Source organism: Nyctibius grandis, chromosome 2 (assembly GCF_013368605.1).
Source record: "Nyctibius grandis isolate bNycGra1 chromosome 2, bNycGra1.pri, whole genome shotgun sequence".
NCBI classification, from domain to species: Eukaryota; Metazoa; Chordata; class Aves; order Nyctibiiformes; family Nyctibiidae; genus Nyctibius; species Nyctibius grandis.
In genome coordinates this window covers 49,048,053-49,073,741 of record NC_090659.1, presented here as the reverse complement: position 1 = coordinate 49,073,741, position 25,689 = coordinate 49,048,053, and the positions used below count along the sequence as shown (strand labels likewise).

Sequence of the window (25,689 nt, the reverse complement as noted above, 5' to 3'; positions counted from 1 at the left end):
TCTTCATATATCCAGGATAAAGACAGCGCTGCACTAACTAGCAGCAGAACTATAAGAGGGACTTACCCCTTTGGAGTAAGTATTTGAAGAGCAAACACTATCAAAGAAATCTTTAAGACATATGTATGTCAAAGAGACCCCAAATGCATAAGTGGAGTAGCTGAAATAAGAAGCAGCTCAGTAATCAGTCTAATAATCAGGTACCCACATCCCTGGTACCTCATCTGCTAAGCACCAGAAACAAGACTTCCAATTTCACCTAACTTAGTTAACATTCCTGTCGGCTGCTTTCAATGAACTCAAAACGAATTTAACCCAAGCATTTTAGTCATCACTAAAACCCATTTTATGTTAGGATCCGTGACATACAACAGGGTATTAATATTGTTCTATCATATAATAGCCACCTTGACTACTAAGAAAAATTAATTTTAAGTGTAGACATTGACAAGATTTATAGAAGATGAATTTTCCTAGAAGGTGACAATGCCTTTCTGACATTGCCTAAGTTCTTAATGTTACACTTAATATAAATATAGCCTTGTCTTATTAAAAGGTGCAGATCAGCATGTGCAATGACTGTGTGATAACACTGAACATCTGCTGAACACAGCGAGACTAACCTCATGCCAATGGGTTTCCTTCCAGCTTATATAAGTAACTACCACAGCTGCCTTTCATTAAAACTCTCAAACCAGCTGTTTTAAATATTAAACTCAGTTTTAAATATTTTAAATATTAAATACTAAATACTAAAGCTCTGCAGTTTCTCTGATTTGGAGCAGAAGAATTTCATGGAAAGCCTCCTTTTACATGCACTGTCTGGTAGACCCTCCCTAGAAATGGTTTGCATCAGCCCATCACCCTTGCATCAGCCCATCGCCATTTCTCCTCCTAGGACCCTGCTTAAGCCCATTAGCTGGGAGCCCCAGCTTCTCAGTACTGTTCTCCCAGAGCAGACAGGCTGCTTCTTTGTGCCCTCAGGGGCAATGGTGAGTGAAGTCAGAGATGTAGCTTTGCTGCTGAGAAGGCACATATTTAGTAGATAAAACACATTACAGGATGGTGGCATACTGTAAACAGCTAGAATTGAATAACTGGGTCCCAGAAACTCAATGGCTTACAGTTTGCAAATGCATGGTTAGTTGAAAGTGAAGGTTCAAGAGGAAAGTAGTGAAATACAGACCGTTCTCATGATGAAATTGGTATCCTATTGTTTAGTTTGATGACAAAAAATTCCAGTTCAGATACATTGCAATGCACTTACAGTCTTCCAACAATATTGTTTTGAAACCCCATTGAAAAGCACCCATATAAAAATAAACTTTACAATGAAACTCAGGCTTTGGAGTACGGGATGAACTCAACCTTACAAAGACTCGTCTCTGAGCAGGCAGCTGGCTGCTATATTCCCTGTGGTGTCTGCTAGAAATTATGATTTTCGGAGGAACAATGTAGTAGAAAACCCATATACATATATTTTTGGAACTACCCAACAAATCCTATGAGAGAGTTTACTTGATTAGTAGGAGTGCCTCCAATGTTCTTCACTTAAGAGAATTTGAATTGTCCTAGTCTCCAAGGTATACCCTAAAATTTGATCTCCACTCACTGAACTCAGCAGCTGACCAGCTTAACAGGAAGAGACTACCACCATAGGTGATTCAATGATTACTACATGCTAGTTTGGTATGCAGCTTATGAAGTGATGTAGATCACCATGTGAAAGCTTACAATAACACACCGACAACATCTGTAAGTCTGAAACATGGTCTAGAACTCCCTTTAGCTCAAGCAGAAGATTAATGTGGCTAATTAACAGCCAAGGTATGGGAAAGACAAGCAAATTCTTCGCATGCAAGATTGTGATAGAGCCTGCTTTTTTTTTAAGATGATTGAGATGACCATACCTTCATTGGAAGACTTGTTCCAAAGGTTCATGCTAAAATACTAGCATGTGCTATGGTTTCACCACCCTTCTAATATATGAAGAAAAGAGCTGGATATACATATTACTATATTCATCACATTAAGATTGTGTATTCAACTTCTGGAAATCAGCATAGAAGAGTACGCTCTGGTCAGAGTTTGCAACTAATGTAGGTGGACTACATCATCTGCTACAAGATTAACTGGAAAATCTGTGCTTTTTCCTGTGTTCCCTAGTCACTGAAGATCTAGAAGTGATTTCTGCACGCAAATGTGAGTAGACACGATGTTAATTAACATGGGTTCTCTGCAGCCTGATCATGAACATACATCAGAAGTAACTGTCCAGCTTCTGCCTGCTGCAAGGACAGATTCTCTCTGAAGAGATCTGTTTTCCTTGCAGGAGAGCTGCAATGGTATGATGTCTGCACTACACCTGCAGACACTTTCTGTGTCAATAACCTAACATCAGTCTTGCATTATCTCTTCAGGAAGGATGCTGAAGTTCTCCAAAACTCCAGAACTATGTGGCCACTGTCACTTAGCAGAGAATTTGTTTTCCATGGGCAAAAGTAACAGCAAGCCTCTATTACTCATTCAGACCAGACTTTCAGAATTGCACATCCATAGCAAGCTCCATTGCATGAACCCTGGATCCTTCAACAAAGGAAACCTAACCTGCTCTCACTTTTCCACTCAAGACTGCACTGGATTGTGCTGATTTGCAGCTTGTTGTTCTGCCCTGAAAGAGAGCCACTGTATCTCAAGGGCTGCCTTTCTTCTTGTAACCCATAGGACAGAGACCACAGATGTTTGTGTGGCCTCCTATATTGTAGATAGGACATAAGGCAGCATGTTGTTGCAGTTTCAGTCATTCAATTTCAGACATCAAGGCTTAGCCTGATTTTTCTTAGTTTAGCTCCAGGGGATGTTTTCAGGAGTCTTGTGGCTACTGTCTACAGTGCAGTAGAGCTCAGTGCTACAATTTCATTTCACAAAGACTACTATGGACTTTAAAAGTCCAAACCTGGGCCCACAGACTGTACACTGTCTTCTCTGGTCCAGCTCAACAAAGTCCTTATTAATGGAGTAGAGAGCAGAAAACCTGACAGGACCCATCAGTGCAGTGCAGTACCTTTCAGCAGGTTTCCATTCATTCTCCCATCCACAGGTATGGATGCCCATAGCAAATCAAGAGCTGGATTACAACCATGATTCAAGTCGCTTCCTTGACAAAGCAGGACACACTCATACCAGTGATGGCCCACTTACATCAAATCCACTTTTATACTCCAGGCAACTACTCAAGTCTCCTTAGAAAGGATTTTTAGGTCATCTTCAGGCCCAGGTTCAGTGGACCATTACACAAGTCTTCATATAACTGTCCTTACTGTGGTCTTTGGTTCTCAAGAGACAGAAAAAAACAGCAAGGATTGCTGCTGTCTTCTTGCTGTTTTCTTTGCAGTCTCAGTTCCTACTGCTTCAGTTGCTGGCAGAGTGGATCTCTATAGTGCGTCTGCCAAGCAGAATTACTGCTGTTGCCTCAGGGTCTGATACAGCTGTTGGTAAACTTCCACCCTGCTCTCCCAGCTATTTTATAAGGAGCTAACTAACCCAAAGGATCTTGTTTTGCAAGACTACAAACACAATGACACAACTTCGGCAGGAGGAATGATGCTAGCACAATGAAATTCAGTCTCAGAAGACTAGATGGACCTTAGGAGTTTATATACTGTATATATGTAATGCTTTAAGGAAGGTAATCTAATTTCTGTTCAAGTAATGATAACAGCTGTTATCTTTGAGGTACCTTTATCATGGAATCATAGAATTTTTGGGTTGGAAGGGACCTTTACAGGTCATCTAGTCCAACCCCCCTGCAGTTAGCAGGGACATCTTCAACTAGATCAGGTTGCTCAGAGCCCCGTCCAACCTGACCTTGAATGCTTCCAGGCATGGGGCATCTACCACCTCTCTGGGCAACATGTTCCAGTGTTTCACCACCCTCATTGTAAAAAATTCCTTCCTTCTATCTAGTCTAAATCTACGCTTTTTTAGTTTAAAACTGTTACCCCTTGTCCTATTGCAACAGGTCCTACTAAAAAGTTTGTACACATCTTTCTTATAAACCCCCTTTAAGTATTGAAAGGCTGCAATAAGGTCTCCCTGAAGCCTTCTCTTCTCCAGGCTGAACAGCCCCAACTCTCTCAGCGTTTCTTCATAGAAGTGCTCCAGCCCTCTGATCATTTTTATGGCCCTCTTCTGGACCCACTCCAACAGGTCCATGTCTTTCCTGTGCTAAGGACCCCAGAGCTGAATGCAGTACTCCAGGTGGGGTCTCACGAGAGTGGAGTAGAGGGAGAGAATCACCTCCCTCGGCATGCTTCTTTTGATGCAGCCCAGGATACAGCTGGCTTTCTGGGCTGCAAGCGCACATTCCCAGCTCATGTCCAGCTTTTCATCCACCAGTACCCCCAAGCCCTTCTCTGCAGGGCTGCTGTCAATCCCTTCATCCCCCAGCCTGTATTGACACCGGGGGTTGCCCCGACCTGTGTGGAGGACCTTGCACTTGGCCTTGTTGAACCTCATGAGGTTCACATAGACCCACTTCTCGAGCTTGTCCAGGTCCCTCTGCATGGCATCCCATCCCTCAGGCATGTCAACCACACCACTCAGCTTGGTGTCATCTGCAAACTTGCTGAGGGCACACTCAATCCCACTGTCCATGTCATTGATGAAGTTATTAAACAGTACTGGTCCCAATACGGACCCCTAAGGGACACCACTTGTCACCAATCTCCATCTGGCCATTGAGCCATTGGCCACTACCCTCTGGATGCAACCAATTCTCATCCACCAGACAGTCCATCCATCAAAATCCGTATCTCTCTAATTTAGAGAGAAGGATATTGTGGGGGACCATGTCAAAGGCCTTATAGAAGCCCAGACAGATGACATCCGTAGCTCTTCCCTTGTCCACTGATGTAATCACTAGTTTTGGTCCAAAATGTTTATAAACTAAATAATGCAGATTTTTTTTGCATCAAGTGTTCTTATAAGACATTAGTGAAGTCAGGCTCTGTTTTTCAAGATATTTGCAAATTTAATATTTATCAGCACTATGGTTATTATTTTAGTCTATGACTAATCCTCAAGAGCGCTACAACTATTATATGGCAAGTGTAATAGTAACTAACTGAATAAGGCAGATTAAGGGTATTTAGAATTACCTATCCAAATACATACTTTAGAAAGGCATATGTAAGTTTTACAGTTAGGAGATTAAAATGAAATGGCCAGAGAGAAATAAACTGGTTTCTTGAGACCTCTGGTACCTGTCTTTGTCTTGGTTCAACCACACCGGAGAGAGATTTTGAGTATAAAAATTGATCAGGTTTGAACTTTGTTTAGAAACTTGCCTGATAATTAGATGCAGAAACTATTAAATATATATCATTTTCCACTGTGCAAGCATAAATTATTTCCTGTAATAAATTTCACTGTGCATGTTACTAGGCTGTATATAGATCAGAAATGGATGTTTATAATTAGCCTGTATTTGTCTTCACCTCTATCTTTGTTTCCAAAGGTTGCTATGGATAACTGTTCTTCCACCTCCTGTGTTCTCATTTTGCAGGTCTTGTGAGTCTCAAGGATGAATCTGCTCTTCCATAGCTTTAAATACTTATACAATGGCCTCATGAAACAACCTAGGTGAAAATATGGGCAATACTGCAATAAGTATTACATCTTCTTGCTTTTAAACCTAAACAAAAGCATATTGCAGCCTTCCTGTGCCTTCCTAGGACAGCTGCCTCAGGCAGCGTAGGCAAACTGAGAAATACGCTAACAAGAGAAACATTTTCAGGAGTTTGCCTCTTCTCTAAACTCATATTTCCTGGGAATGCTAAAATTTACATTAAGAAGTATGCCCAATAGTTACGAATGGCAAAAATGTCCACTTTCATATACACCAAGCTAAAATACCATATCCCATTTCCTTCAACGGATATTGCCACAGTAATCCATTTATGGATTGATTTATTTCAACACGTATCTGGGAATGGTAAGAACTGCAATGAAATACGTGCTACAAAGCATTTCTGCCTAGCAAGGAAGATTGCTTTCAGCTCACTGCTTCATGCTTCACCATTTTCTATGTCCACAATGGACCCAGGGGTATTGCTACCAGAGGGACCTCCAGCCCTTCTCTGCGATGCTGGGATGGCTTATGTTCTGCCCTCCCAGAACCTGAAAGCTGCTGAATGATAGCTGAGAGAGGCTGGGAGACTTGTGATCTTGAGAAGCTGACCTTGCCCAGCCGTTAGGAGAGAGTGAACTTTTTCCTGGAAATAAATGCAGATTCTGGGATTTACTGCTGGGCAAAACAGGATTACGGATCCCACAGCTTTCAGGCAATCCGCAAGACCCCTGGCAGTGGCTGAGCTTTCCCAGTCTCTAGCCACACGCTCGGTTGCTGATTTTCCAGCTCTACCTGGCACATTGACCCAGCCGGTGGCCGGGTGGATCGAGCCGCAGCTCCGGATCACGGGTGGGGGCTGCCACGGTGGCCTCGAGCCCCTGCCTGGCCTTCGGCTTGCTCCTGCCCTGACACTGAAACGCACCGTGCTTTCGGCCGGACCGCTTGGGGTAAAAACCCCAAGCGAAAGCGAAAGCGCTTGATCAGCAGCGCTGCTCCCACACCAGCGTCCCTGGCCCGGCGGGGCTGCCTCTGTTCTCCTGCACACCACGTCCTTCTGCACAACATCGCATCCCCCTGTCCTCCTGCATCCCCCTGTCCTCCCGCAGCACCCGGCGGGGACCGCAGCTTCTGCTCCGTATTTCCCCACGCCGGGGACCCCTCACCCAAGCCTCCAGCAGCGCCACTGGGGCCGGCACGGCAGCTCTGTGCCCGGGGCCGCCTCGCCCCCCGCGGTGCCAGCGCGGAGAAGGGTGGCACAAAGCCGTGACGTCAGATGGGGGGGTAGGGGGGAGAGACAGAAGTGCCATTGGTATGACGTCATCCTGCTGCCGTCCCCGCGCGGGACGGGCGCCAGGAGCCGCGGCTGCCGCCGATGCCCGCCAGGAGCCGCCCCCGGCGGGGCGGGTCGCGCAGCGCAGCGCGGCGCAGCGCAGCGCAGGGCGGATCCCGGCGCAGAGCCGCTGCCGGGTGCGCTGGGCCCGGGCAGCCGCCGTGCCAGCAGCTCTCGGCGGGGCGATGCGGATGGCGGTCGGTGCGGCAGCAGGCGAGGGGGCAGCGCAGAGCCCCGGCCCCGCCGCTGTGTCGCTGGGCTTGAGCGTGGCCGTGGTCTCCAGCTTGGTGAACGGTTCCACCTTCGTCCTGCAGAAGAAGGGGATCGTGCGGGCCCGCGGGCGAGGTAGGGGCCCCGGCGCTGCGGTGGCGGCAGGCGAGAGCGCCCCCCGGGGCTTCCCAGCCTCCCTCTCCCCTCCGCTACGCCCCCCCCCCCCGGTAACCTCCCCAGTTTCCAGTGCATCGCTCCCGGCACCGTGCGGGACGGGACCCCCCGCCATGGGAGCAGCCCGGCCTCCCCGGGGCCGCTCCCTCCCGCGCAGCCCCCGCGGAAGGGCCGCGGCTGCCCCGCGCTGCTGCGGCGGCCGGCATGGGGCGGGGCGGGGCGGGGGGCGGCTGCCGCGGGGCGCGGCGGAGGACAGGGACCCCCGGGTCTGGGCAGACCTTCTGCCTGGCGGGGGTGACGGTGTCGTCTGGAGCAGGGGACACCTTCCAGGCGGCTGGACCGGCCTTAGTTTGTCACCTTAAGCGTGTTCGACATCAGAGGTCGATGACTGGAGCGCGGCGTGAGGGATGTGATAAATTACCGAAGCGACGGCAGGTGCAGGGCAGCGGGGGTGTATTAATGTGGCCATCAGCAACAGCTTCCCGATGCACGGCCTGCGCGCTCTGGAATACAGCGCTGGGGACTCGTGTGTGCGTGCGTACACAGGTTTTTCTTGCGGTATTGTCACATACTTGTGGGACTTTTCTACCAGTTTCTCCGGCTTAGAGAGTTTCTTGCCACGAACAGCATCAGCACAGCTTGTCGCTGTTTATTCTAGCTCTTCCACGGGCACACACCACAAGTCACATCAGTCACGCAGTGGGTTCCTTTTGTTGAGAAGAAAGACACACCAATTACAGGAAATCACTAATATTTTTTTTCTTTTCATATTGGAATCCCATACCTCATTATTGTTGTCTGAGATGAACGTATTCAGGAACTGACTGTGCTATCTAGACAGTTTAGCCAAAACAAAGCTGTAAATTCACAAAGTATGAAGATTTTCTGTATTTTATTCTGAGATTGGAGCTCCCCAAAGCATGCAGCCTCTGAATAGCATTTTGCTAGTTGCATCTTGATGCTTTGAATATAGGAAAATGCAATATACTTATTTGTTCTTAATATCATGCTTTTATGTGAGGGGAAAGTTGTAAACACGGGTTGCATGAGACCTTTTAATTGTATTTCTGTGGTCAATAGCCATTTGTTTTGCAGGTGATGGTGTCTATGTGTGTGTGAGCATGTGTCCATAGGTTCTGGGAACTCTTTCTTATGCAAAATCCTTTTTAGTGACCAGGACATGCAAGGTATTTTCTCTGTATATGTGTGTGTGTGTAAATATATATATATACACATATATGTATTTGAGATGGTTAGTCATGCATCTAGCATGTGGAGCAGAGCAAGCTTGCAACTATGTTACTACCAGCTGGCAGCCTGATAGAACATGTTTATTTTGCCTTTCCTGCAATGACCTTACCGTTAAGGGCCTCAGACAAAACTGTTTTGCAAGCATAGTCTCCCTTTCCCTCCAAGATGGCCACAATCCATTTTTATTGTCCACAGAGAGATCACGTTTGCATCATAAATACAGGTCTTTTTTTTTTGTAAGGGAAACAATGAGAAAACACAAGAGACAGGAATGACTTTCCATCCCAAGGCAGCTGGAGAAGTTTCCATTTTGCAGTATAGTTGGGTCTAGTGGCCCCTGAAGAGCTTTCAGTGGAGCGCTGGGTTAAGTGGGTGATGGGTGCGTGCCTGCCTTCTCAGCGCTGGCAGATGGAAAACAGCCTGGTTTGAAGATATTACTGATGTTTCTTTGTGTATCTTGCTGAGCGATTCATAGTATTTCCTATTGCCGTGTGCAGTGTGGAGCCACTGAGGCAAATACCCTAGGTTTCTCTCTACCTAATGCTGTGAAGCGGTGCGGTTCTGCCTTGCATCTAGCAGTCAGAGCTGTGAGCCTGCCTGCGTTTAGCCCGTGTCTGGGAGCTAAACTATAGCCAGCTCTTTTATCACCCAGTGACCCCTTCCCAGTCAAGAGGGGGAATCAGGAAAAGGAAAGGAGACCTGTGGGTTGAAGTGGAAACAGATTCGATAAAAAAACTAAAATTAATACCAATGCTAATAATAAGTACACAGAGTTGTACTTAGGCCAATGGACGCTGGATGTCGAACACTGTGCGGCAGTTACAACAAACAGGAGAGCAGGCCTCAGGAACCGAATAACGGGCAAGCTCCTCCAGGGATGGCAGCCATTGGGGAGAAGGGCCATTCTCAGCAAACTTCCCAACTTATAGTGAACATGACGTTTATGGTATAGAATACTGCCGTTGGCCAGCCTGGGTCAGCTGCCCTGGCTTTCGCTCCTTGTAGCTGTTGTACCTGGCTAACTCGAAACTGCTCATGGCCTTGATCACCATGGACACCCACATACCACGGCTGGCCACGAACTAAAACAAAGTGTCTTGTCAACTTTGTTCCCACTGTATTGGGTGCTGCGGTCTTCTCAAAAGTGCAGCTTGCCTAAACAGAAAATTGATTCTCTGATTCTATCCCAGCAAAACCAGGACAGAGCCTGAGAACGTCAGTGTCAGATGATGTCTTTTTTCCATTGGCTTCTGTAGATGTTGTATAATTAACAAGGAGGCACTTCAAATCTTCTCTGTCTTCTCTGTTGAATCAATAATATAGTATCAATGCAATTAGTAATCCTTGCTTAGTTAGAAACAGCAGCGGGTGACAAATATTTTGCGAAGTTATCTTACTTGAGTCAATATTTTCTATAATTTGTGCCCCCAAAATTTTTTTTATTTTATATGCAATAACAAAAGTCTAAAAAAAATTACACCCACTCTAAAGCTGGCAATTTTCATTAGTCATTTTGCATCTCATTTAAATTATATAGTGTGATTTCCAAGTGTTTAATATTTTATATGTCTCCAGAGTTATAGATTATTGTGTTTTTCTTTCATTCGGGATTTCAGGGTAGGTACAATATTGCCTATTGGTCCAGCAGCTTTTAAGAGAGCATCTTCCCAAATAAATGCAGAGCTGAATTGCTAGAAAAAATAGCAGAACATAAGAGCATAACGTGATGCCAAGGTTGTGCTCAGCGGAGGCCAGGCTTTAGTTTAGTAAGCGGTCATTAGCCTTGATGTTCTACAGAAACAGAACTTATAAAATGTGGTGCACAGGCTCCCCTGGCGCATCCCAAGGCAAGAGCCTATAATCTGATGGTGAAAATAATAGTCCTTGATCTTAGGAGACGCTAAGGGACAATCCAGAGTTTTTACTCCTCTCTTTGAAATGTGGCAGTATGTCAGGAATTCAGAGGCTTCAGTTGCAGCATTTTCCGATGCTCAAATGCAGGAGGATTGGTCCATGCTATGGTACCGCCAAAACAATTTCTCTGCTACAATTTCTCCAGTACAATTTCATTGATGCTATATTACCTAACTAATTGATCCAAATCATGTTTTGTTTCCATAGGTTTCCCATTTTCCTAGTAGTGGTTCTAACGTGTATGTTTAAGTGGCACCCTCAGAAGCATTTGGTGACAATTTGGATGCTCTTCTAAGTAGTACTGCATTAGCATTACATAGGTACTTCACTGGAAACCAGAACTTCTGACTAATATGTTGTTTTAAGAAGGTCCAACTTGGACACTTAGGCCAAATCCAAGCACCTTCTCTCTTGTTTTCTTCCCACTCAGTTGCCTTGAAGAAAAGGGTTAAGATGAAGGTCCTTAATAGTTGAGACTGTTAAAATTATTCTATTTTATGGTTCCAATATTGCAATTTCATATTTTGTAATACGTCTTCTTATACTTCTTCTTCCAGGTACTTCGTACTTAACGGATATAGTATGGTGGTCTGGCACTATTGCAAGTAAGTATCTTAAAAGGTTTGATTTTATTTGAAGGGAGAAGTTGCAGTTAGAAGGTGAAATGAGACATCAGGAAACCTGGGTTCTCATTTTGAATCTCACGCTCACTTGTAACGAAATTCCCACCCTTCAGAAATATCGCACCTTCAGTAAACTCTCACTCTGGCTGCTGTGTCTGACGGTGTTTGAGAAGGCAAAGAGCTGGGACAATCCCAAGTCAAACATCTGTCCAGATTTCCAAATCGTTTGGTACTTGCAGCCCTTGGCAGCCATGCGCTGCTCTGACTCTGGGTTCCTGCACGGTTTGTGTTTCTGGATTGCGCTGGTCCGCTCAGTTTTTAATAAAAGTCAAAGCTGGATAAGAAATTGTCACTGTGCACAAAAGGGCTCATTGAGCACATGTTATTTTTTTAAATCAGAACGCACTTAGCCAGCCTCAACTGAAAAAAAAAAATTCTTTTTGATTTCTAGTTTGACAGATACGGTTTCAGTTTTGCTTTTAATCTACAAGATTAATGTGAAGCCTTGTGTGGTGCTGATATGAGATCAGTGTAATTTCACCCTTGGTATCTTTGTAAACTCTGCTCAGGCTAAATTCACTCTCTGATGTGAATCCAGAGCACGGGGAGCAGCTGGCTTTCTCCTCTTGCAGTTCAGCCCTAGTTCTACCCATGAGCTTAAAGTCATACCTCACTTTTAGACTCTAACCCAGCCTTTTGCAAGTTATTTGGAAATGTTCTGATGCAGTTTCTGAGAGGTATATGATCCAGTTGTGCCCCTTGTTTCGTGGCAACAAGGTAAGTCTCTGGTTTTGTTGTCTTCAAGCTGTGTAAAAGGAATGGAAACTGATAGATCCCTTGAATGACAAAGTTCACAGCAAGTATAGAAGCCAGCAGAGCTTCAGAGGAAAGTCCTCAGCTAATTTAACCTGAGTTTAAGTAATTCTTTGCCAGCTTCCTCCTCTGCCAGGATCGCTACTGCCTAAGTAGCAGTAAATCTGTGCATTAATCACTGCTGTTTATCGCTCATGAGGCTCCCGTCTTGAATCTCTGAGCAGAAGGAGTTAAAATAAGAGAGGTTTTATTACAGGAGTTTATCTTGATGAATCAGAGAAAACAATTTCATGCTTAAAAGAGCTGACAGAATTGAATGAAGGCAAAATAGCTGAAGGGAATGGTATCAGTTGGCTTTTGTCCAGTAGCGCTAGGTGCAGGTATTTCAAAACAAAGCCTCAGTAAGTTTGCAAAGGAACCAAGGGAAGAATTGTTTAAGGATATTATAGATTCAGAATTGCAATAGAATTACAAACAGCAATAGGAAGGGCCGGGTAGGCACCTATGGGATGCAGAGAAAGGCAGCGTTTGGGGAATTAGCAATATCCCCAGTTGTCTGGGCAAAATTGTAACAGCTGACATAATTTTCTGAGGCAGGGAGTTTGGATGACTAACAAAACCCACATAAACTCTATAACTTGTTTTCACAATATTTGTTCAGATGGTGAACAAGCATTTCTGTGTTGGCATGCTGACTCAGCATAACACTGCCTAACCATTTTGGGGCCTTGGGATCCACTGGATTACTGAAGACTTCAAAGGAAGGGCTACAGATTCTGCTAAGGGATTTTTTTTTAAAAGTCAAAAGAGTGATTGCAGCATGTGTACAGGTATTTCAATGAGCATGAAACTAATTAATTGGCTAATTAATTAGTTTCAGTGCAGGTTTTGATAGCAGCATAGATGTAGCTGGTTTTTATAGTGGATACATCTATGTTAGTGTTTTACTGCAGATGGGGAATGCACTTGTGAAGCGAATCTCCTGTTTGTCGCCATGGATTGGGCTTTATTTCACTTTGTGGAACAGCGTTGGAGTTCCTGAACTGGACTTTAAGATGAAACTAGGCTGGAAGATGCACTCTAGGAACATGCCTAATGCACACCAGCTGCAAATAGACTTTCAGTCTGTGGGAGCAGGCTGAAGTTACCCTTGACATGCGTAGAGCAGACATCTTTTGTTGTACAGCTCTACTCCTGGTGTCCCTGCTAATGTAGACATGTCAGTGTGCATGGATTTTTGTGTTGCAATAACTTCAAGGATATTGGTACTCCTTTCGCAAGCTTAAAGCTTGATGTGCCTTCAGGAACTGAAGCCATGAACTGGCTTACAGCATTGATGTATCTGGAGAGGAATATCTATCTATCCAGAGAGGACTGGATAGGTTGGCAGCAAAGGTCCTCAACATCAGGTAGATGGTAACAATTACAGAGATTCTTTTTATACTTGGTCTTAATTAGCCCTGGTCTATCATTCGTGGTGGTAAGAGACTTTTACTATTACTCCATGGTGATACCGAAAACTTCTGGTAAGTTCAGTTGCCTTACAATATGTGCAGTTTGACTGAAACTTGAGACACCTAATTTATGCATCAGTGTTGGTTGGTTCTTCCAACAGCAAGTTAAGGCAGCTGACCTCCAAAAAAAAGCAACCTTTTGTCAGAGTCACTTGGAAATGTATGTAATCTGCAGAAACACAGCATGCTAGCTGTGTCCTATCCCCCATGCAAGATCTGCCCCAGTGCCTTCGGATGCCTTGAAGATAATGCCAAAGTTGGCACATATGTCTGCTGAAAAACAAGCCCGAGGCTGATAGCTGAGTTAATCTGTTCCCAGGGGCAGGGAGACCATCGCTGACTCTGGTGCTCTAGAAATGCTGCTCATTAACTTCTCTGGCTCGCTCCTGCATGTAGAGAAAGCCTCAGTGAATTGAATTAGTATAATTTTGCCACACTCTGCCGTTTTGTAAGTTTGTTTGACTCCTTCATGTTTCCTGTAGGTGTTACACAGGTCTTCAGCTCTACTGATAATGTGAGCTAATTTGGTAAATTAATTAATGTTTGCACAGTGCTTTGCAGGTGTAAAGAACAGGATGATGGTAATGATATTTGATAGTTGAGGGGAATGCCAGCCTGAGCATAAAGACAGGTTGGATTCTTGAAATGTTTTTAAATGCTGATAATGGCTCTTAGCATCAACTGGAAATTTGAGCTGTATGTAATTTGTGTTCAGTCTCAAGGTTCTTGCCAGTTACCACAGACCCTGTAACTATGCAAGCATCATGTTGACCTATTATAAACTTGCCAGCACTTGCAAAACCATCCAGCTTTTCTTTTTTAACTGAAAACTTGAACGCATGAACTGTTTGTCACATCTGTGATGTGCAATAGTGTGGTACATCTTGGAATTTGCTGTTATTGGGGGAAAGAAAAAAATAAGATTGTGAGGCTGGTATTGTGGCTTGTTGGGGATCTGTTCTTTTTACAGTGGTCAGGAATTACTTTTGGTGTTATATAGTGTTGTGAAAAATTGATGTAGTCTACTGTATATTGAAGAGCCCTTATGCATGTGTTTAGTATGTCATTAGTAGATTCCTTTCCTTAGTACTGTCCTTATTTTCCCCCAAAAGGTAACCCTGCTGTTAGGAGCTATAACCAAGTGCATTTGTGTTACACATATGCACATTCCAAAGCTGAAATCGTGGGTTACATAGTTTTAGCCCTCCTCATATAAATATTTGAATGTAATACTGAGATATTTGAGTGTAATCCATGAGTGTTTCTAATTCATAGTCTTATTGATATTCAACTAAGAGAAGTTGCAAATGAGATTATTTACTGGGCCTTCTTGGAACTTCTTGTGTGGCAAATATAAATCTTATATTAAAAAATAATTTTAAAATATAGAAAAATTCCAGTCATTTTGTTTAAGTGCAAAATTAACAGAGCTAAGCAAATTTGTAACATCTGTTTTCCAGTTAGGTCAGTCTTTCCCAAACAGTATTGGGTAAGTTTTCATTACTTCTTTTTACAAAGGGATTTAAAGGCTTATTTCTGGTTCTCTTGGCAGTGGCTCTGGGTCAAATAGGGAATTTCTTGGCCTACACTGCAGTCCCAACTGTGTTAGTGACGCCCTTGGGAGCTCTTGGTGTTCCATTTGGGTAAGAGTTTGCTTTTCTTGTTCTTATCTGAATGTTGTTACTACTTAATAAAATGTCAGCTAGACTCAGTGATCACTGGAGGTCCACTCAGATGTCAGGCTTATGAGTGTTCATGATGTGTTATAATGTCACCTATTCCTGTTTTCCCCAGAAAAGTGGCAGGGCAGAGGGGAAGGCAATGGTGAAGAAAGGGTTCCTGAGGATCTTCTGCTTTAACTGTCACTATGATCTGTAACAGAGAAACATCTTTTTTTTTTTTTTTTTTTTTTTTTTCCTTTCACTGTGGTTGTTCTGGACTCTTCTACTTATTCTCTTACTATGTAGATCTGTCCTTTTGTCTGACATTCTTTCTCTCCCCTGCTATCTACAACCCACACAAGTTTATTGATGCTGATTTTCATTTAATTGGATTTGGCCTCATATCCTGAAGCGGGAGTCTGTTGCATATGCATGCCCACAGCTTCTTGAATGTTATGTTCATGTGAAGGGAGGGAACAAAAAAGGCAGTGAGTGTTTCTGAAAGGAGTTTAATATGCAACTAAATGTTTTGTGAATAGCTAAACTACAGTTGTGAACCTACTGCAATGAAAAAGTACAATTCTTTAAAAACAAAGCTGTGCATTGCCTCGAGATTTTTCTGTTGCCTGCTCTTGGCTGCTGAATTGTGTATCTGACTGCACTGGTCATCTACTTCAGAGTACAGATTGCTTTGTATGGGCTTCATGGCTGTCTTTAGTTTTATATGCTATGAAGCACACTGATGGTGCTCTACTTACCACTCATTATTTTATCCTAGGCCACATAATTTTGTGTATTTTGGTCAGCTGCATGTCTGAGCTGAACCCTGTGATCTTTGTAACCAAAGGCCACTTTTATCTCATGACTCTGTAGCACCTATAAAATGGGCCTTCATGACAGCTCACCAAATTGTTAACGGGTAGATATCTGCCACGTGTGCCAGATGCCTTGTTTGGGGTTTTTTGGAGGGGGTGATGTGGTATTGGTTTTCAGGGTGTTGTGGTTGGGTTTTTGGTTTTGTTTTTGATTTTTTTTTTCCCTGAGATGAAACATCGAGGATTGAGTAAGGCTGAGACTGGATGAATCTTTCCTAAGGTAAGTCAGAAATGCATTTTGAGGATCTACCAACATTTGGTCGAAGATCCACCAGCATTTGATACTACTCCTTTAAGAGGGAAATTCATGTGGCACATCACTGTTGGAGCATTATTAACAGGATGTAGTCAAACTTGTAATTTTCTTCCTTTTTGTGAAAGGTCCATTTTAGCTTCTTACTTACTGAAAGAAAAACTGAACATTCTTGGCAAGCTGGGATGTTTGCTGAGTTGCGCCGGGTCCGTTGTTCTCATCATCCATTCCCCAAAGTCCGAGAGTGTAACAACTCAGGCTGAGCTTGAAGAGAAGCTTACAAATCCAGGTACTTTATTCTTTTATTAACTCATAATGATTTTGTGAGATTGATCAAGAGCACGTGGGAGGAAGAGGCTTACAGCTTCCGTCAGGTAAGAAAATTAACTTCTGAAGAAACTATGATGTGACAAAGGCAAACCAGTACAGCTTTTGTGGGGGAAAACTATGCCTTGCTGTACATGGAACTGATCAAATTTTTTTATACATGTGCACAGAAGGGAAAATGTGGATACTTTTGAAAACATTATCCTGCACAGCAAGCTCAGAACAATGGCCGTTTGAACTTGTAATTTTCTAAAATTATGAAAAAGTGTATCTTGCTACTTAGAAATGAAAGATATGATTCTAGGATCTCAGTTTAAGTTGTTTTATACAAAACAATACTGATTGTCTTTTGTTCTTTAATTCTGCATTTGTTTTTTTATTACAAGTTTATACTAGATACCAGTTATGTTCCAAGCAGATTTCTTTGCACGATAAAGGTGTGTAGAAATACACTGTTGAGACGTATGCTGAAATGCCTATTCTTTCTCACGGAGAATGTAAAGCCCCACTAGCTCCTGGAGGACACATACTAGTGCTAATAACTGCCAGACCCACTTTTATTTCCCTTGCATAAGAGCTAAGCTGCCAACTGTTGTTACTTCCTTTAATTGCTTTAGGTGAGAGAAACTCAAACCTAATAACATCAGCTATCCAAAAAATTTGCAAACAAAGAAAAGAAAACAAATACCCTGGTCTAACCGAAATGAATTGGAAATATATTTCTTTAAAATTGTAAAGCCTCCCAGTTCTTCCAGCTCTCCCTACTCACCTTAATGGGATCTAACTTTGGGTTTAAGCTCTTTGCTGGATCCACACACCATGCTTTATTGAACGGGTTATGAATGAGGTGTTATCCCTGCTATCTGTCACAGGGGGCATTAAGGAGTATAATCCTGATGGAAGAGAGAATGAAAAAAAAAAAGGCCATCTCAAATCCAGTTCAGATGTGCAAGAGTGTGTGTCTTACTACATAATGATTTGTTTTACACAAAGAACATGACAACATCAGCTGCAGATGCCCACATCATCTCTAAAAGCTCAGTGATTTGGATCTATATTCAATAGCAAATCTTAATTATGGTGTATACATGAAGTTCACTGGTATGACGTGATTTGCCTGCTAAAATCTTTAGAAGACCAAGAGTTATCACCTTGCTATTATCTTGCTTTCTTTTTGTTTTCCAGTTTTCGTGGGTTATCTCTGCATAGTGCTGCTAATGCTTCTCCTGCTTATCTTCTGGATAGCTCCAGCTCATGGACCTACTAACATCATGGTTTACATCAGTATTTGCTCTCTGTTGGGCAGTTTCACAGTTCCCAGCACAAAAGGCATTGGTCTGGCTGCTCAAGATATTTTTCACAATAACCCCTCAAGTCAAAGGGCTCTGTACCTCTGTCTGGTACTTCTGGCAGTATTAGGATGTAGCATTATCATTCAGTTCAGATACATCAATAAGGCACTGGAATGTTTTGACTCCTCTGTGTTTGGTGCCATCTACTACGTTGTGTTTACCACTCTAGTCCTGCTGGCTTCAGCCATTCTTTTCAGGGAATGGAATAATGTAGGAGTGGTAGATTTCTTGGGAATGGCTTGTGGATTCACCACAGTATCAATTGGAATTGTTCTTATACAAGTCTTCAAGGAATTCAACTTCAATATTGGGGATTTAAATAAACCTAACATGAAGACAGATTAAAATATTTTTTGAGGGGAAACTGGATGGCTCAGGGAAGGATGCAGAGCCTTTCATTTCTAGGTCACTGATTCAAATATGATTCAGGTTGGTAGTTACCCTCTGTCGATTTGGTGGCCTACCTGAAATGAATTGGAGGCTTCCATCCAGTTTCAAAGCAACAGTTGTCCATGACCCCAGTCAACACAATAAATGACCTTAACTGGAACCACTGATTGAGTCAGCATAGAGACCGATGTATTTCCTTACTGTAAAAGGTAATCCATCAGAAAAGATTGGGGGATATTCTGACAGACCTGTGTGTGAAAGCTTGTATTGTGGCTTCTGAGGTACTGTTTCTGTGGGCAGAGAACATCAGTTTCTAATGCACTCAATCTGACACCTTTCATGAGTGATGTATACCTTAAAATATGGGGGAAAAAAAGTGAGTGGAATAATTTGTTAATCTCAGTATAGCAACGTGTTCACCGTCAAGGCTGTGAATTTTGAGACAAATGTTGGTTGACCCATGGACTGCAGATTTGTCCTTTTTAGTAACTGTCTCGGCAGCTTGGTCTGCCATGCGGTGAAGACACTGGGGAGTTTTAAATTGAATTATTTATACAGAGCAGTGGACCCTTAAAAATCTTTCACTAATTACTTATCAGCTGATGGTAGTGTCCAGGTATGCATTTTTCTTTGTAACTTACATGCATTAAGACATACTGCATTCATCTGAGAGTTTTTAATTGCGAGCAGACAGAAAGACTGTGAAGGATGTGGAAATGATGCACAGACTCATTGCCTATATGGTGGCTTATTTGTAAGCAGCTCAGAACTATTTCAGTGCCTTTGTAATCCAAAAATACTGCATAAATGTGAATGTATCTGTTTCAGATGGCCTATACCGGAATTTAATAATTCAATTTCACTGTCTATAATATTGGACTGTATTCAAATTCTAAACACATAAAGCATCCAGAAGGAGCCACACATTTTTGGAAGAATTTACAAACCTGAACTGAAACCCTTAGATGCCTTGATAGCTTCTGAAAAACCCATAGTCCTAATGGGAAGAGGTAATCTATGGGAGGACTGTTTAAAGCAGTCCAGCATACCTTCATTCTAGTTAAGTGACTAAATACAGGAAAACCATTTTGTAAAGCAGCTAATAAGCAGCAACCACAAAAAAAGAAATTTAAGAGAGAGAAGAGCATGAGATTTCTCATAGCTCAAAAAAAGATGGTCTGATCCTCTTGTAATGTGGGAAAATGAGGTTAAAGACTGAAAAAGCATAGGCATTCTGAGAGCAGAGTTTCAAATAACCAACAGGGATATACATTCAGATCCAGTAATTTACAGACCTGTGTGAACAGTTCAGCAATAATATTTTGACAAGTAGTACAAATTGCGTAAGACATAATTGGAACGATTCTGAACTGTTCAGTTTAAACCATTTAGAGAATATTGGTATGTCAAAGAAAGAAATAGTTAATTTTCACGTTGTACTTATATTTGGCAGTTAAAACATCACGAGTCAAAAACTTGTAAGGAAAGCTTGAAAAGCAATGAATGTTGGTTTGCATTTAAGTACAAAAATGGAAGGATACAGTGGAACTCAACATCTCTAGTTCAGAACGTCACTTGAAACAAGCAAAAAACCCAAATGTGATTACGAACAGAAAAAGTTCATGACACTTTATAAAGAAATCATGAATGTAGCTTTGTGGCTGGCTGACAGGAATGCGGACATTGGTTAATGAGGAGTAACACTGTCCACTTTCGTGATGTTTTTTTGTTGACCTGAGTTTCCTTAAAACTCAGCCTCCGTTTTCCTTTAAAAGGAATGTTACAAGCCCTTCTGATGGCAGCAATAATCATGAACAGTGGATCCTAAAGATTTAGTATTCTGAAGGGACTACTCTGAGGGAGTAAGAGGCCCGCTGTGTTATTTGGAAGCTTGTTTCTAACTCCAGACTGGAGGGGAATGACTCTGTGTTGGCAGAAACACACTTTGTTATAGGCCAGCATGGAACCTGAGTATCTAGGTGGAATAAAATAGCGCTAGCAGAGAAAAGGCCACCTTCATGGATTTTCAAATATTGGGTATGGTTTCTAGAAATTTTGAGAACTGTAGATGAGGGGAACTGGACTATGAAAGCTGGTTAAAACTAACCTCTGTCCATTATTGATTGGAAGATGGTATCTTGGTTGTCAGCAAACAGTTACGTTTTGTCATATTAATTCCCTTTTTCTGATTGAAACTGAATTGTACATAAGAGACTGTAGTGACCTACTTTTTTAAACAATGTTAGCTGTTTTCTGAAGCAGTCAAGTTGTCTTTTCAAAATTAAAATTCAGAGTTCGAGTTGTATGTTGGTTTTGTACTAGCCGTTAATCTCTGAAGACTTCTGTGAAAATCTTTAGGTTAAAATGGAAATGATTGTGGTCTCATCATAGTCCTCCTTTGGCCATATTTGTTTGTCTTGTTTCGTTTTGAAATTAATTCCTATTTATTTAGAAAGTGCCTATCCTAGTATGTTAGGTGCATATGCAAATTATTAGTAAACATTAGATCCAAAATAACTTGACTGCCCTGTCTAAACCTTGCCATTTTCTGCACCACACACACAAGTTTACTTGATAAACATTCACTATGCAGAGTAAGAATAAAGTAGCAGCCATGTTCTGTGGTCCTCTGACCATCCTTACAGCTGGTAAATCTCTGCATAGGTTTCTTCTCCCCAGCTGCTCCTCATCTGTGATGAGCTTTCTAGAGGTGTCTAGTTAACCTCGTTTAAAACAGAGATGTCAAATGCCAGCACATAAGGTGAAAGAAATTCTTGTGGCCTTGCACATCATTTATATCTGCAGCCTTTCACACCATGAATGCTAAATAATGGAAACCTTTATTTTTGCTACTTTGTTCAGTATGCAGCAGTGTTCTTTTGAGTTCTGCTGTACCTAGATCTGTTTTGGTTCTAACTTTAGAAATGTATTAGCATTTTATGTTGTCACTGTTGGTACGATTCTTCCCGCCTCCATCCCACGTCCTCCTTGTTCTAGGTGTCCTACCTTTTTTAGTCCCGTTGCTTTTCTGATTTAAACAGAGGCTCTCTTGAAGTTCAGTGTTAGCCATTCCCTCTTTTTTTCCCATCCCTTTGACAAGTAAGCACTTTGAATAAGACAGATATCTGGGTTCCATCATCTCAGGGAGCAAATGCACACAGTTGTCTCCTGAGCTTTGGTGTCCCTCATGGATCTGCCCTTTTCACGTTCTCTTTGCATTACATCTATCGATAGCTACAAGCCAGATTACTTCAGTTCTGATCCCAAAGTAGAAGTGGGAGAGGCTACGCATAGAAAAAGTGGACTCATTACAGTGGTGGGATGCATTTGAATTAAATCCAAATCCATATGACAGGCGTTTCACACCATATGTCTGGCTTCTGTTATACTTGTCAAACATACTTACTTGGTACTCCCTTGAAGATAGCTCTTTGATCGTTATCCCTTCAGTGTATGGAGGATTTACATGTGTCAGTCACGATCTTTATTAGGTGTCAAACACAAAAATCCCTCAAACATTCAGTAGGAGAATAGAAACCTTTTGATATAACCAAAAAAAAAATTTGTTACAACTTAAATACTTATGTAAAAAAGAAAAATATCTAAACAAGTTATCTGCTGTATTGACTTTCCAGGACACTCTATGTGTAAATAGAGCCTGTTTATTAGTGAGCTGCAACTAACATTAGTAAGAACCTGTCATATCACAGTTTGACAAGTGAGGCTTCCTATTAATAATCTTGGTTTATATTGAACATATGTATTTTTCTGAAGTAACTAGCACTGAAAAATGAAAACACTGGATTTTATTTGTTGAAATAATAGAATCTGAGGTTTAGCTTTCCTTTTTATTTAAAAGTAGAAGGTTTGTATTTGAAGAAAGATTTGAGGTTATTAAATAGGGGGTGCTTAAAATGAGCCGTTGTTTGCATGTTACACCCCTATTACCTTATCGTTTCATAAAAATAAAACATCAAGGATTCTACAGATCTTCCTCAGTTGTCTTGAGATGGTGTAACTGCTGAAGTTTTGCTGTTAAATCACATTATCAAATGTTTATCTATTACCTGTTTTCTTTTCTTTACAGAGATTAGTCTTTGTAATAATTCTTTGGTGCTACTGAATATGGACGTAAGTGATGCAGAATTTTAGTGTGTACCATGTTAGGCACCAGTGATGTCAACAGTTATTATTACTATTGCCCAAGTGTTTCAGACAGGAGTGTTGAAATGTTATGGATTAAGAAATCTTTTCTAAAAGCTGCAAACAAGTTTTTTTAATTGTATTTTTTTGTTGTTGTTGTGTCCCCCCCCTCCCTGACAGCTGCTCTACAGAGTGGAAAATATGACACAAAAGGGGTATTTTTAAGTTAAATCCTTTTTCAGCTGTGGAACTTTCTCTTTTTTTTTTACTTTTTTTTTTTTCCCCTGGAATGTGAAAAATAATTCTAATGGGATATGGAGAAAAGGTGGATGGCAACAAACATACAGTGTCAGGTTTGGTTGCTTCAATGCTATTGCAATATAGTTACTACAGATTACATAAAAATGGTTTATTTTATTAGCTTCCAAATAATGTATATATAGATTTGTTAACGGCTTACAAGTCAAGCTTACTCTCTTTGCTTTTTAAGAAATAGTTATAGGCATGTTGTATTTGCCTTGTGTAAATTATAAAAGGCTATTTATTAAGTTTTCTGATAACTAATCTATTTATTAACCTGTATTGTTTTAAAATAAATGATTTATTTCTAGCTCAATGCTTGTTTCGTGACTCCTCCTCTTTACCACACGGGGTGAAAAAACCAGTTTCCCACACATCTAGCTGCTGTACAGCCTAATCTCAATTCCTAAACCCAAACTACTTCCATTACTCTTTAAAAAAGTAGCAGCCTTGCTTTTACTGAAAGTAGCAGATTCTTTCATGTGTACAGATCAGTTGCCGCACAAAGGGCTCAGCTGTGGTATTAGGGGTGTCTACCAGCAAGCTGTACTCTTAATGTCTTCATAGTACTGAAGTTTGCTCACAAGTAAAATGAATGTTTCTCTGGCAGAAATGTTTGTTGGGGCCTGAGCCACTTCAAACTCTGTCTTAAGGGTTATCATGCGCTCTGTTCATGCGTTCCTGTACATTGGCTGCTTGCTAGAGCTTTTGTTTCAAGATACGCTACTCCACAGTTGGGTGTGCATCGAGTGGCAACAGCTGTAAGAAAGTCTGTGTCATCAGTCTCATTTACTGTCACAAGAGCTTCCTGCAGAAGGAATCACTTGGGAAATCACGGTAGCTGCCCATCTAATCCTTCATCTGAAATTCCTAGCTCCTCATATCAGGTACTGGCAAATATGTGACTTTCAGGCATGTTTGGGGTTTCTTGGGGGTTTTGGGGTTTTTGTTTTGTTTTGTTTTTAAATTGTGGGATTTATGATTAAGAACTGTTTCAGTCTTTGTGCTTGTGTTTTAGAGGATGCATCAGTATTACTACTGGTCAAAATTAGAAGTTAATTTTTAAACAAGGAAATTAGCTTCAATATAAAATGTTGTATGCAGTGGAAAAGATTGGCATGGATCCTTTGCAGGGTACGTCACTGCAATTTTATTTTTAAAGGTGGTGATGATATTAATGCAGTGTACAAAGACTAGAAAACAAGAGAGACTTTGCTTTCTACATGCAGCATCTCTGATTTTTAAGTAAAAAGTATAAGGAGTATGTATTTTGAGAACATGTTTTTAGCAGGAAAATTCAACTCTCTGTTCTCTTCTTGTGCATCTCTGAAGTTAGGCCTCTAAGGCAGCATTGTGGTAAAGGCAAGCAGGCCATATACACCACTGTTGTTGCTGAAAGTCTAGGACGTAACCAGTCCTGAGTGTATGTATCTCACCCACACGGTTCATATGGGAAGAGTGTTAAAGACCAAAATCTGATTGTGCCAAAAGGAAAAAAACGAGTTCCATTGATTTTTCTGGCGTTTGTTCTAAGAGCTTAAGTCTTAAGCAGGGTCCCTTAAGTCCGTTGTATGTGACTGTTGTATGAGTAGACTCGCAGACATGGCTGCTTTGTTCTGTTCAGCTGTCTTCTTTAAATGCAGCAGGGTTGTGGCCACCAGACACCCTGTTAAGCTGCCCAATTCCCGAATCAATTTTCTGCCAGGTTCATCGCAACCCCTTCACTGCCTGTGTGTGGTTGGAAATCACTGCACAAGAGTCAGTCAGTGTGCAACACCAGCTAGACTACCTGCTAACCTGGTAATGTTTCCCAAGGTTGTGTGCGTGGCATTATTGCTTTCTGTCCTTTTAAACCTTATGAGATGTTTATACATGTAGTAGATACTCAACCCTGAAAAACCCTGTCCATAGCCTTGCGAAAGTACTTATAGTAGCTGACCTCTCCTGTGAAATTAATTGAGCACAAAGATGGCTTGTGCTGCTGAGTTACCCTACAAGAATGGGTTAGGTTAGGCAGGTTACCACCGTTCTGGTATTTGGAGTTCTTTCCAGATACTTTGCCAACATACCTGAAATACCAAGCTGTTGTAAATTATTCAGAGATACCTTGAGTATTTTCTGTTACTGAGCACAACCTCTGGCTTTGAAATAAAGATGTAATGATTTGTACCGAATTGAGAGCACTTTAAAAAAATTCATATTTTGTGTGAACAGATGACAGTATGTTAAGCGGAACCAGCAGTTTAAGAAACATGAGGAAGAGGATTAACAGATAATGACTGAAGTACCACAAAGGGTCTGTAATGCTTGAAGGAGCCCAGTTAACATTTTCAGGTGTTTATTCCCTTCATTATTGTTTTAGGTTGGTTGAGAGGTGGTTTTGAAGGGAGAAGGGTAGAAGGAGAGGAGAGCAGAAGGAGAAAACTAAATTGACTTGCTTCAGACAACATTACTGTTCAACTCAGGAATGTGTATGTGTGTGTGTTTCCAAAATTTGGCATCATCACAGGTACATTAATTTCTTTAGCTCCTAGAAACTTTGAACTGTCTCAGATATCAGTACTTAGATGCTCCTGTTTATCGTGGACTGGTTTGGGTGGTACAGTCAATTTTTTTTTTAAATCCATTTGAGGAACCATTTTCACCAGCTGTTGAACTTTTTCACAGTTTTGGTATCTTGTAAAACACAGAAAAGCCAGCCTCCTACTGTGTAATGACATAGGTAATAACTGCATATTGCATAGTGATTTTTATATATAAAAATATATTTTTATATACATATATATAGAAAAAACTATTTCACAAGTGCAGAGTTCATGTCATGAATACTAGACTAGTTTTAACTTGGGGAATGAATGTTGCATTAGGGAATAAAATAGGCGTAAAATTTATCCATTTGCTTTGGGTGGCCCAGAAGTTTTCTTTTT

General features: G+C 41.7%; 1 protein-coding gene across 1 annotated transcript; it reads left to right on the top strand.

Moving 5' to 3' along the window:
* The first annotated feature begins 6,943 nt into the window (after positions 1–6,943).
* Positions 6,944–22,977, top strand: NIPA1 (NIPA magnesium transporter 1). Its single transcript, XM_068424959.1, has 5 exons — positions 6,944–7,307; positions 11,069–11,116; positions 15,014–15,104; positions 16,379–16,539; positions 17,763–22,977. Exons 1-5 carry the CDS (start codon positions 6,944–6,946, stop codon positions 18,272–18,274), a joined length of 1,176 nt encoding a protein of 391 aa, XP_068281060.1. The 3' UTR covers positions 18,275–22,977.
* The last annotated feature ends 2,712 nt before the right edge of the window (positions 22,978–25,689 follow it).

What these genes read in the sequence shown, in the direction of transcription:
- NIPA1 (XM_068424959.1), top strand. Translation starts at nt 6,944, where the DNA reads ATGACGTCATCCTGCTGCCGTCCCCGCGCGGGACGGGCGCCAGGAGCC. An exon ending in GTGGTCTGGCACTATTGCAA is followed by an intron (nt 11,117 to 15,013) that starts GTAAGTATCTTA and finishes TTCTCTTGGCAG; the next exon opens with TGGCTCTGGGTCAAATAGGG. An exon ending in GCTCTTGGTGTTCCATTTGG is followed by an intron (nt 15,105 to 16,378) that starts GTAAGAGTTTGC and finishes TTTTTGTGAAAG; the next exon opens with GTCCATTTTAGCTTCTTACT.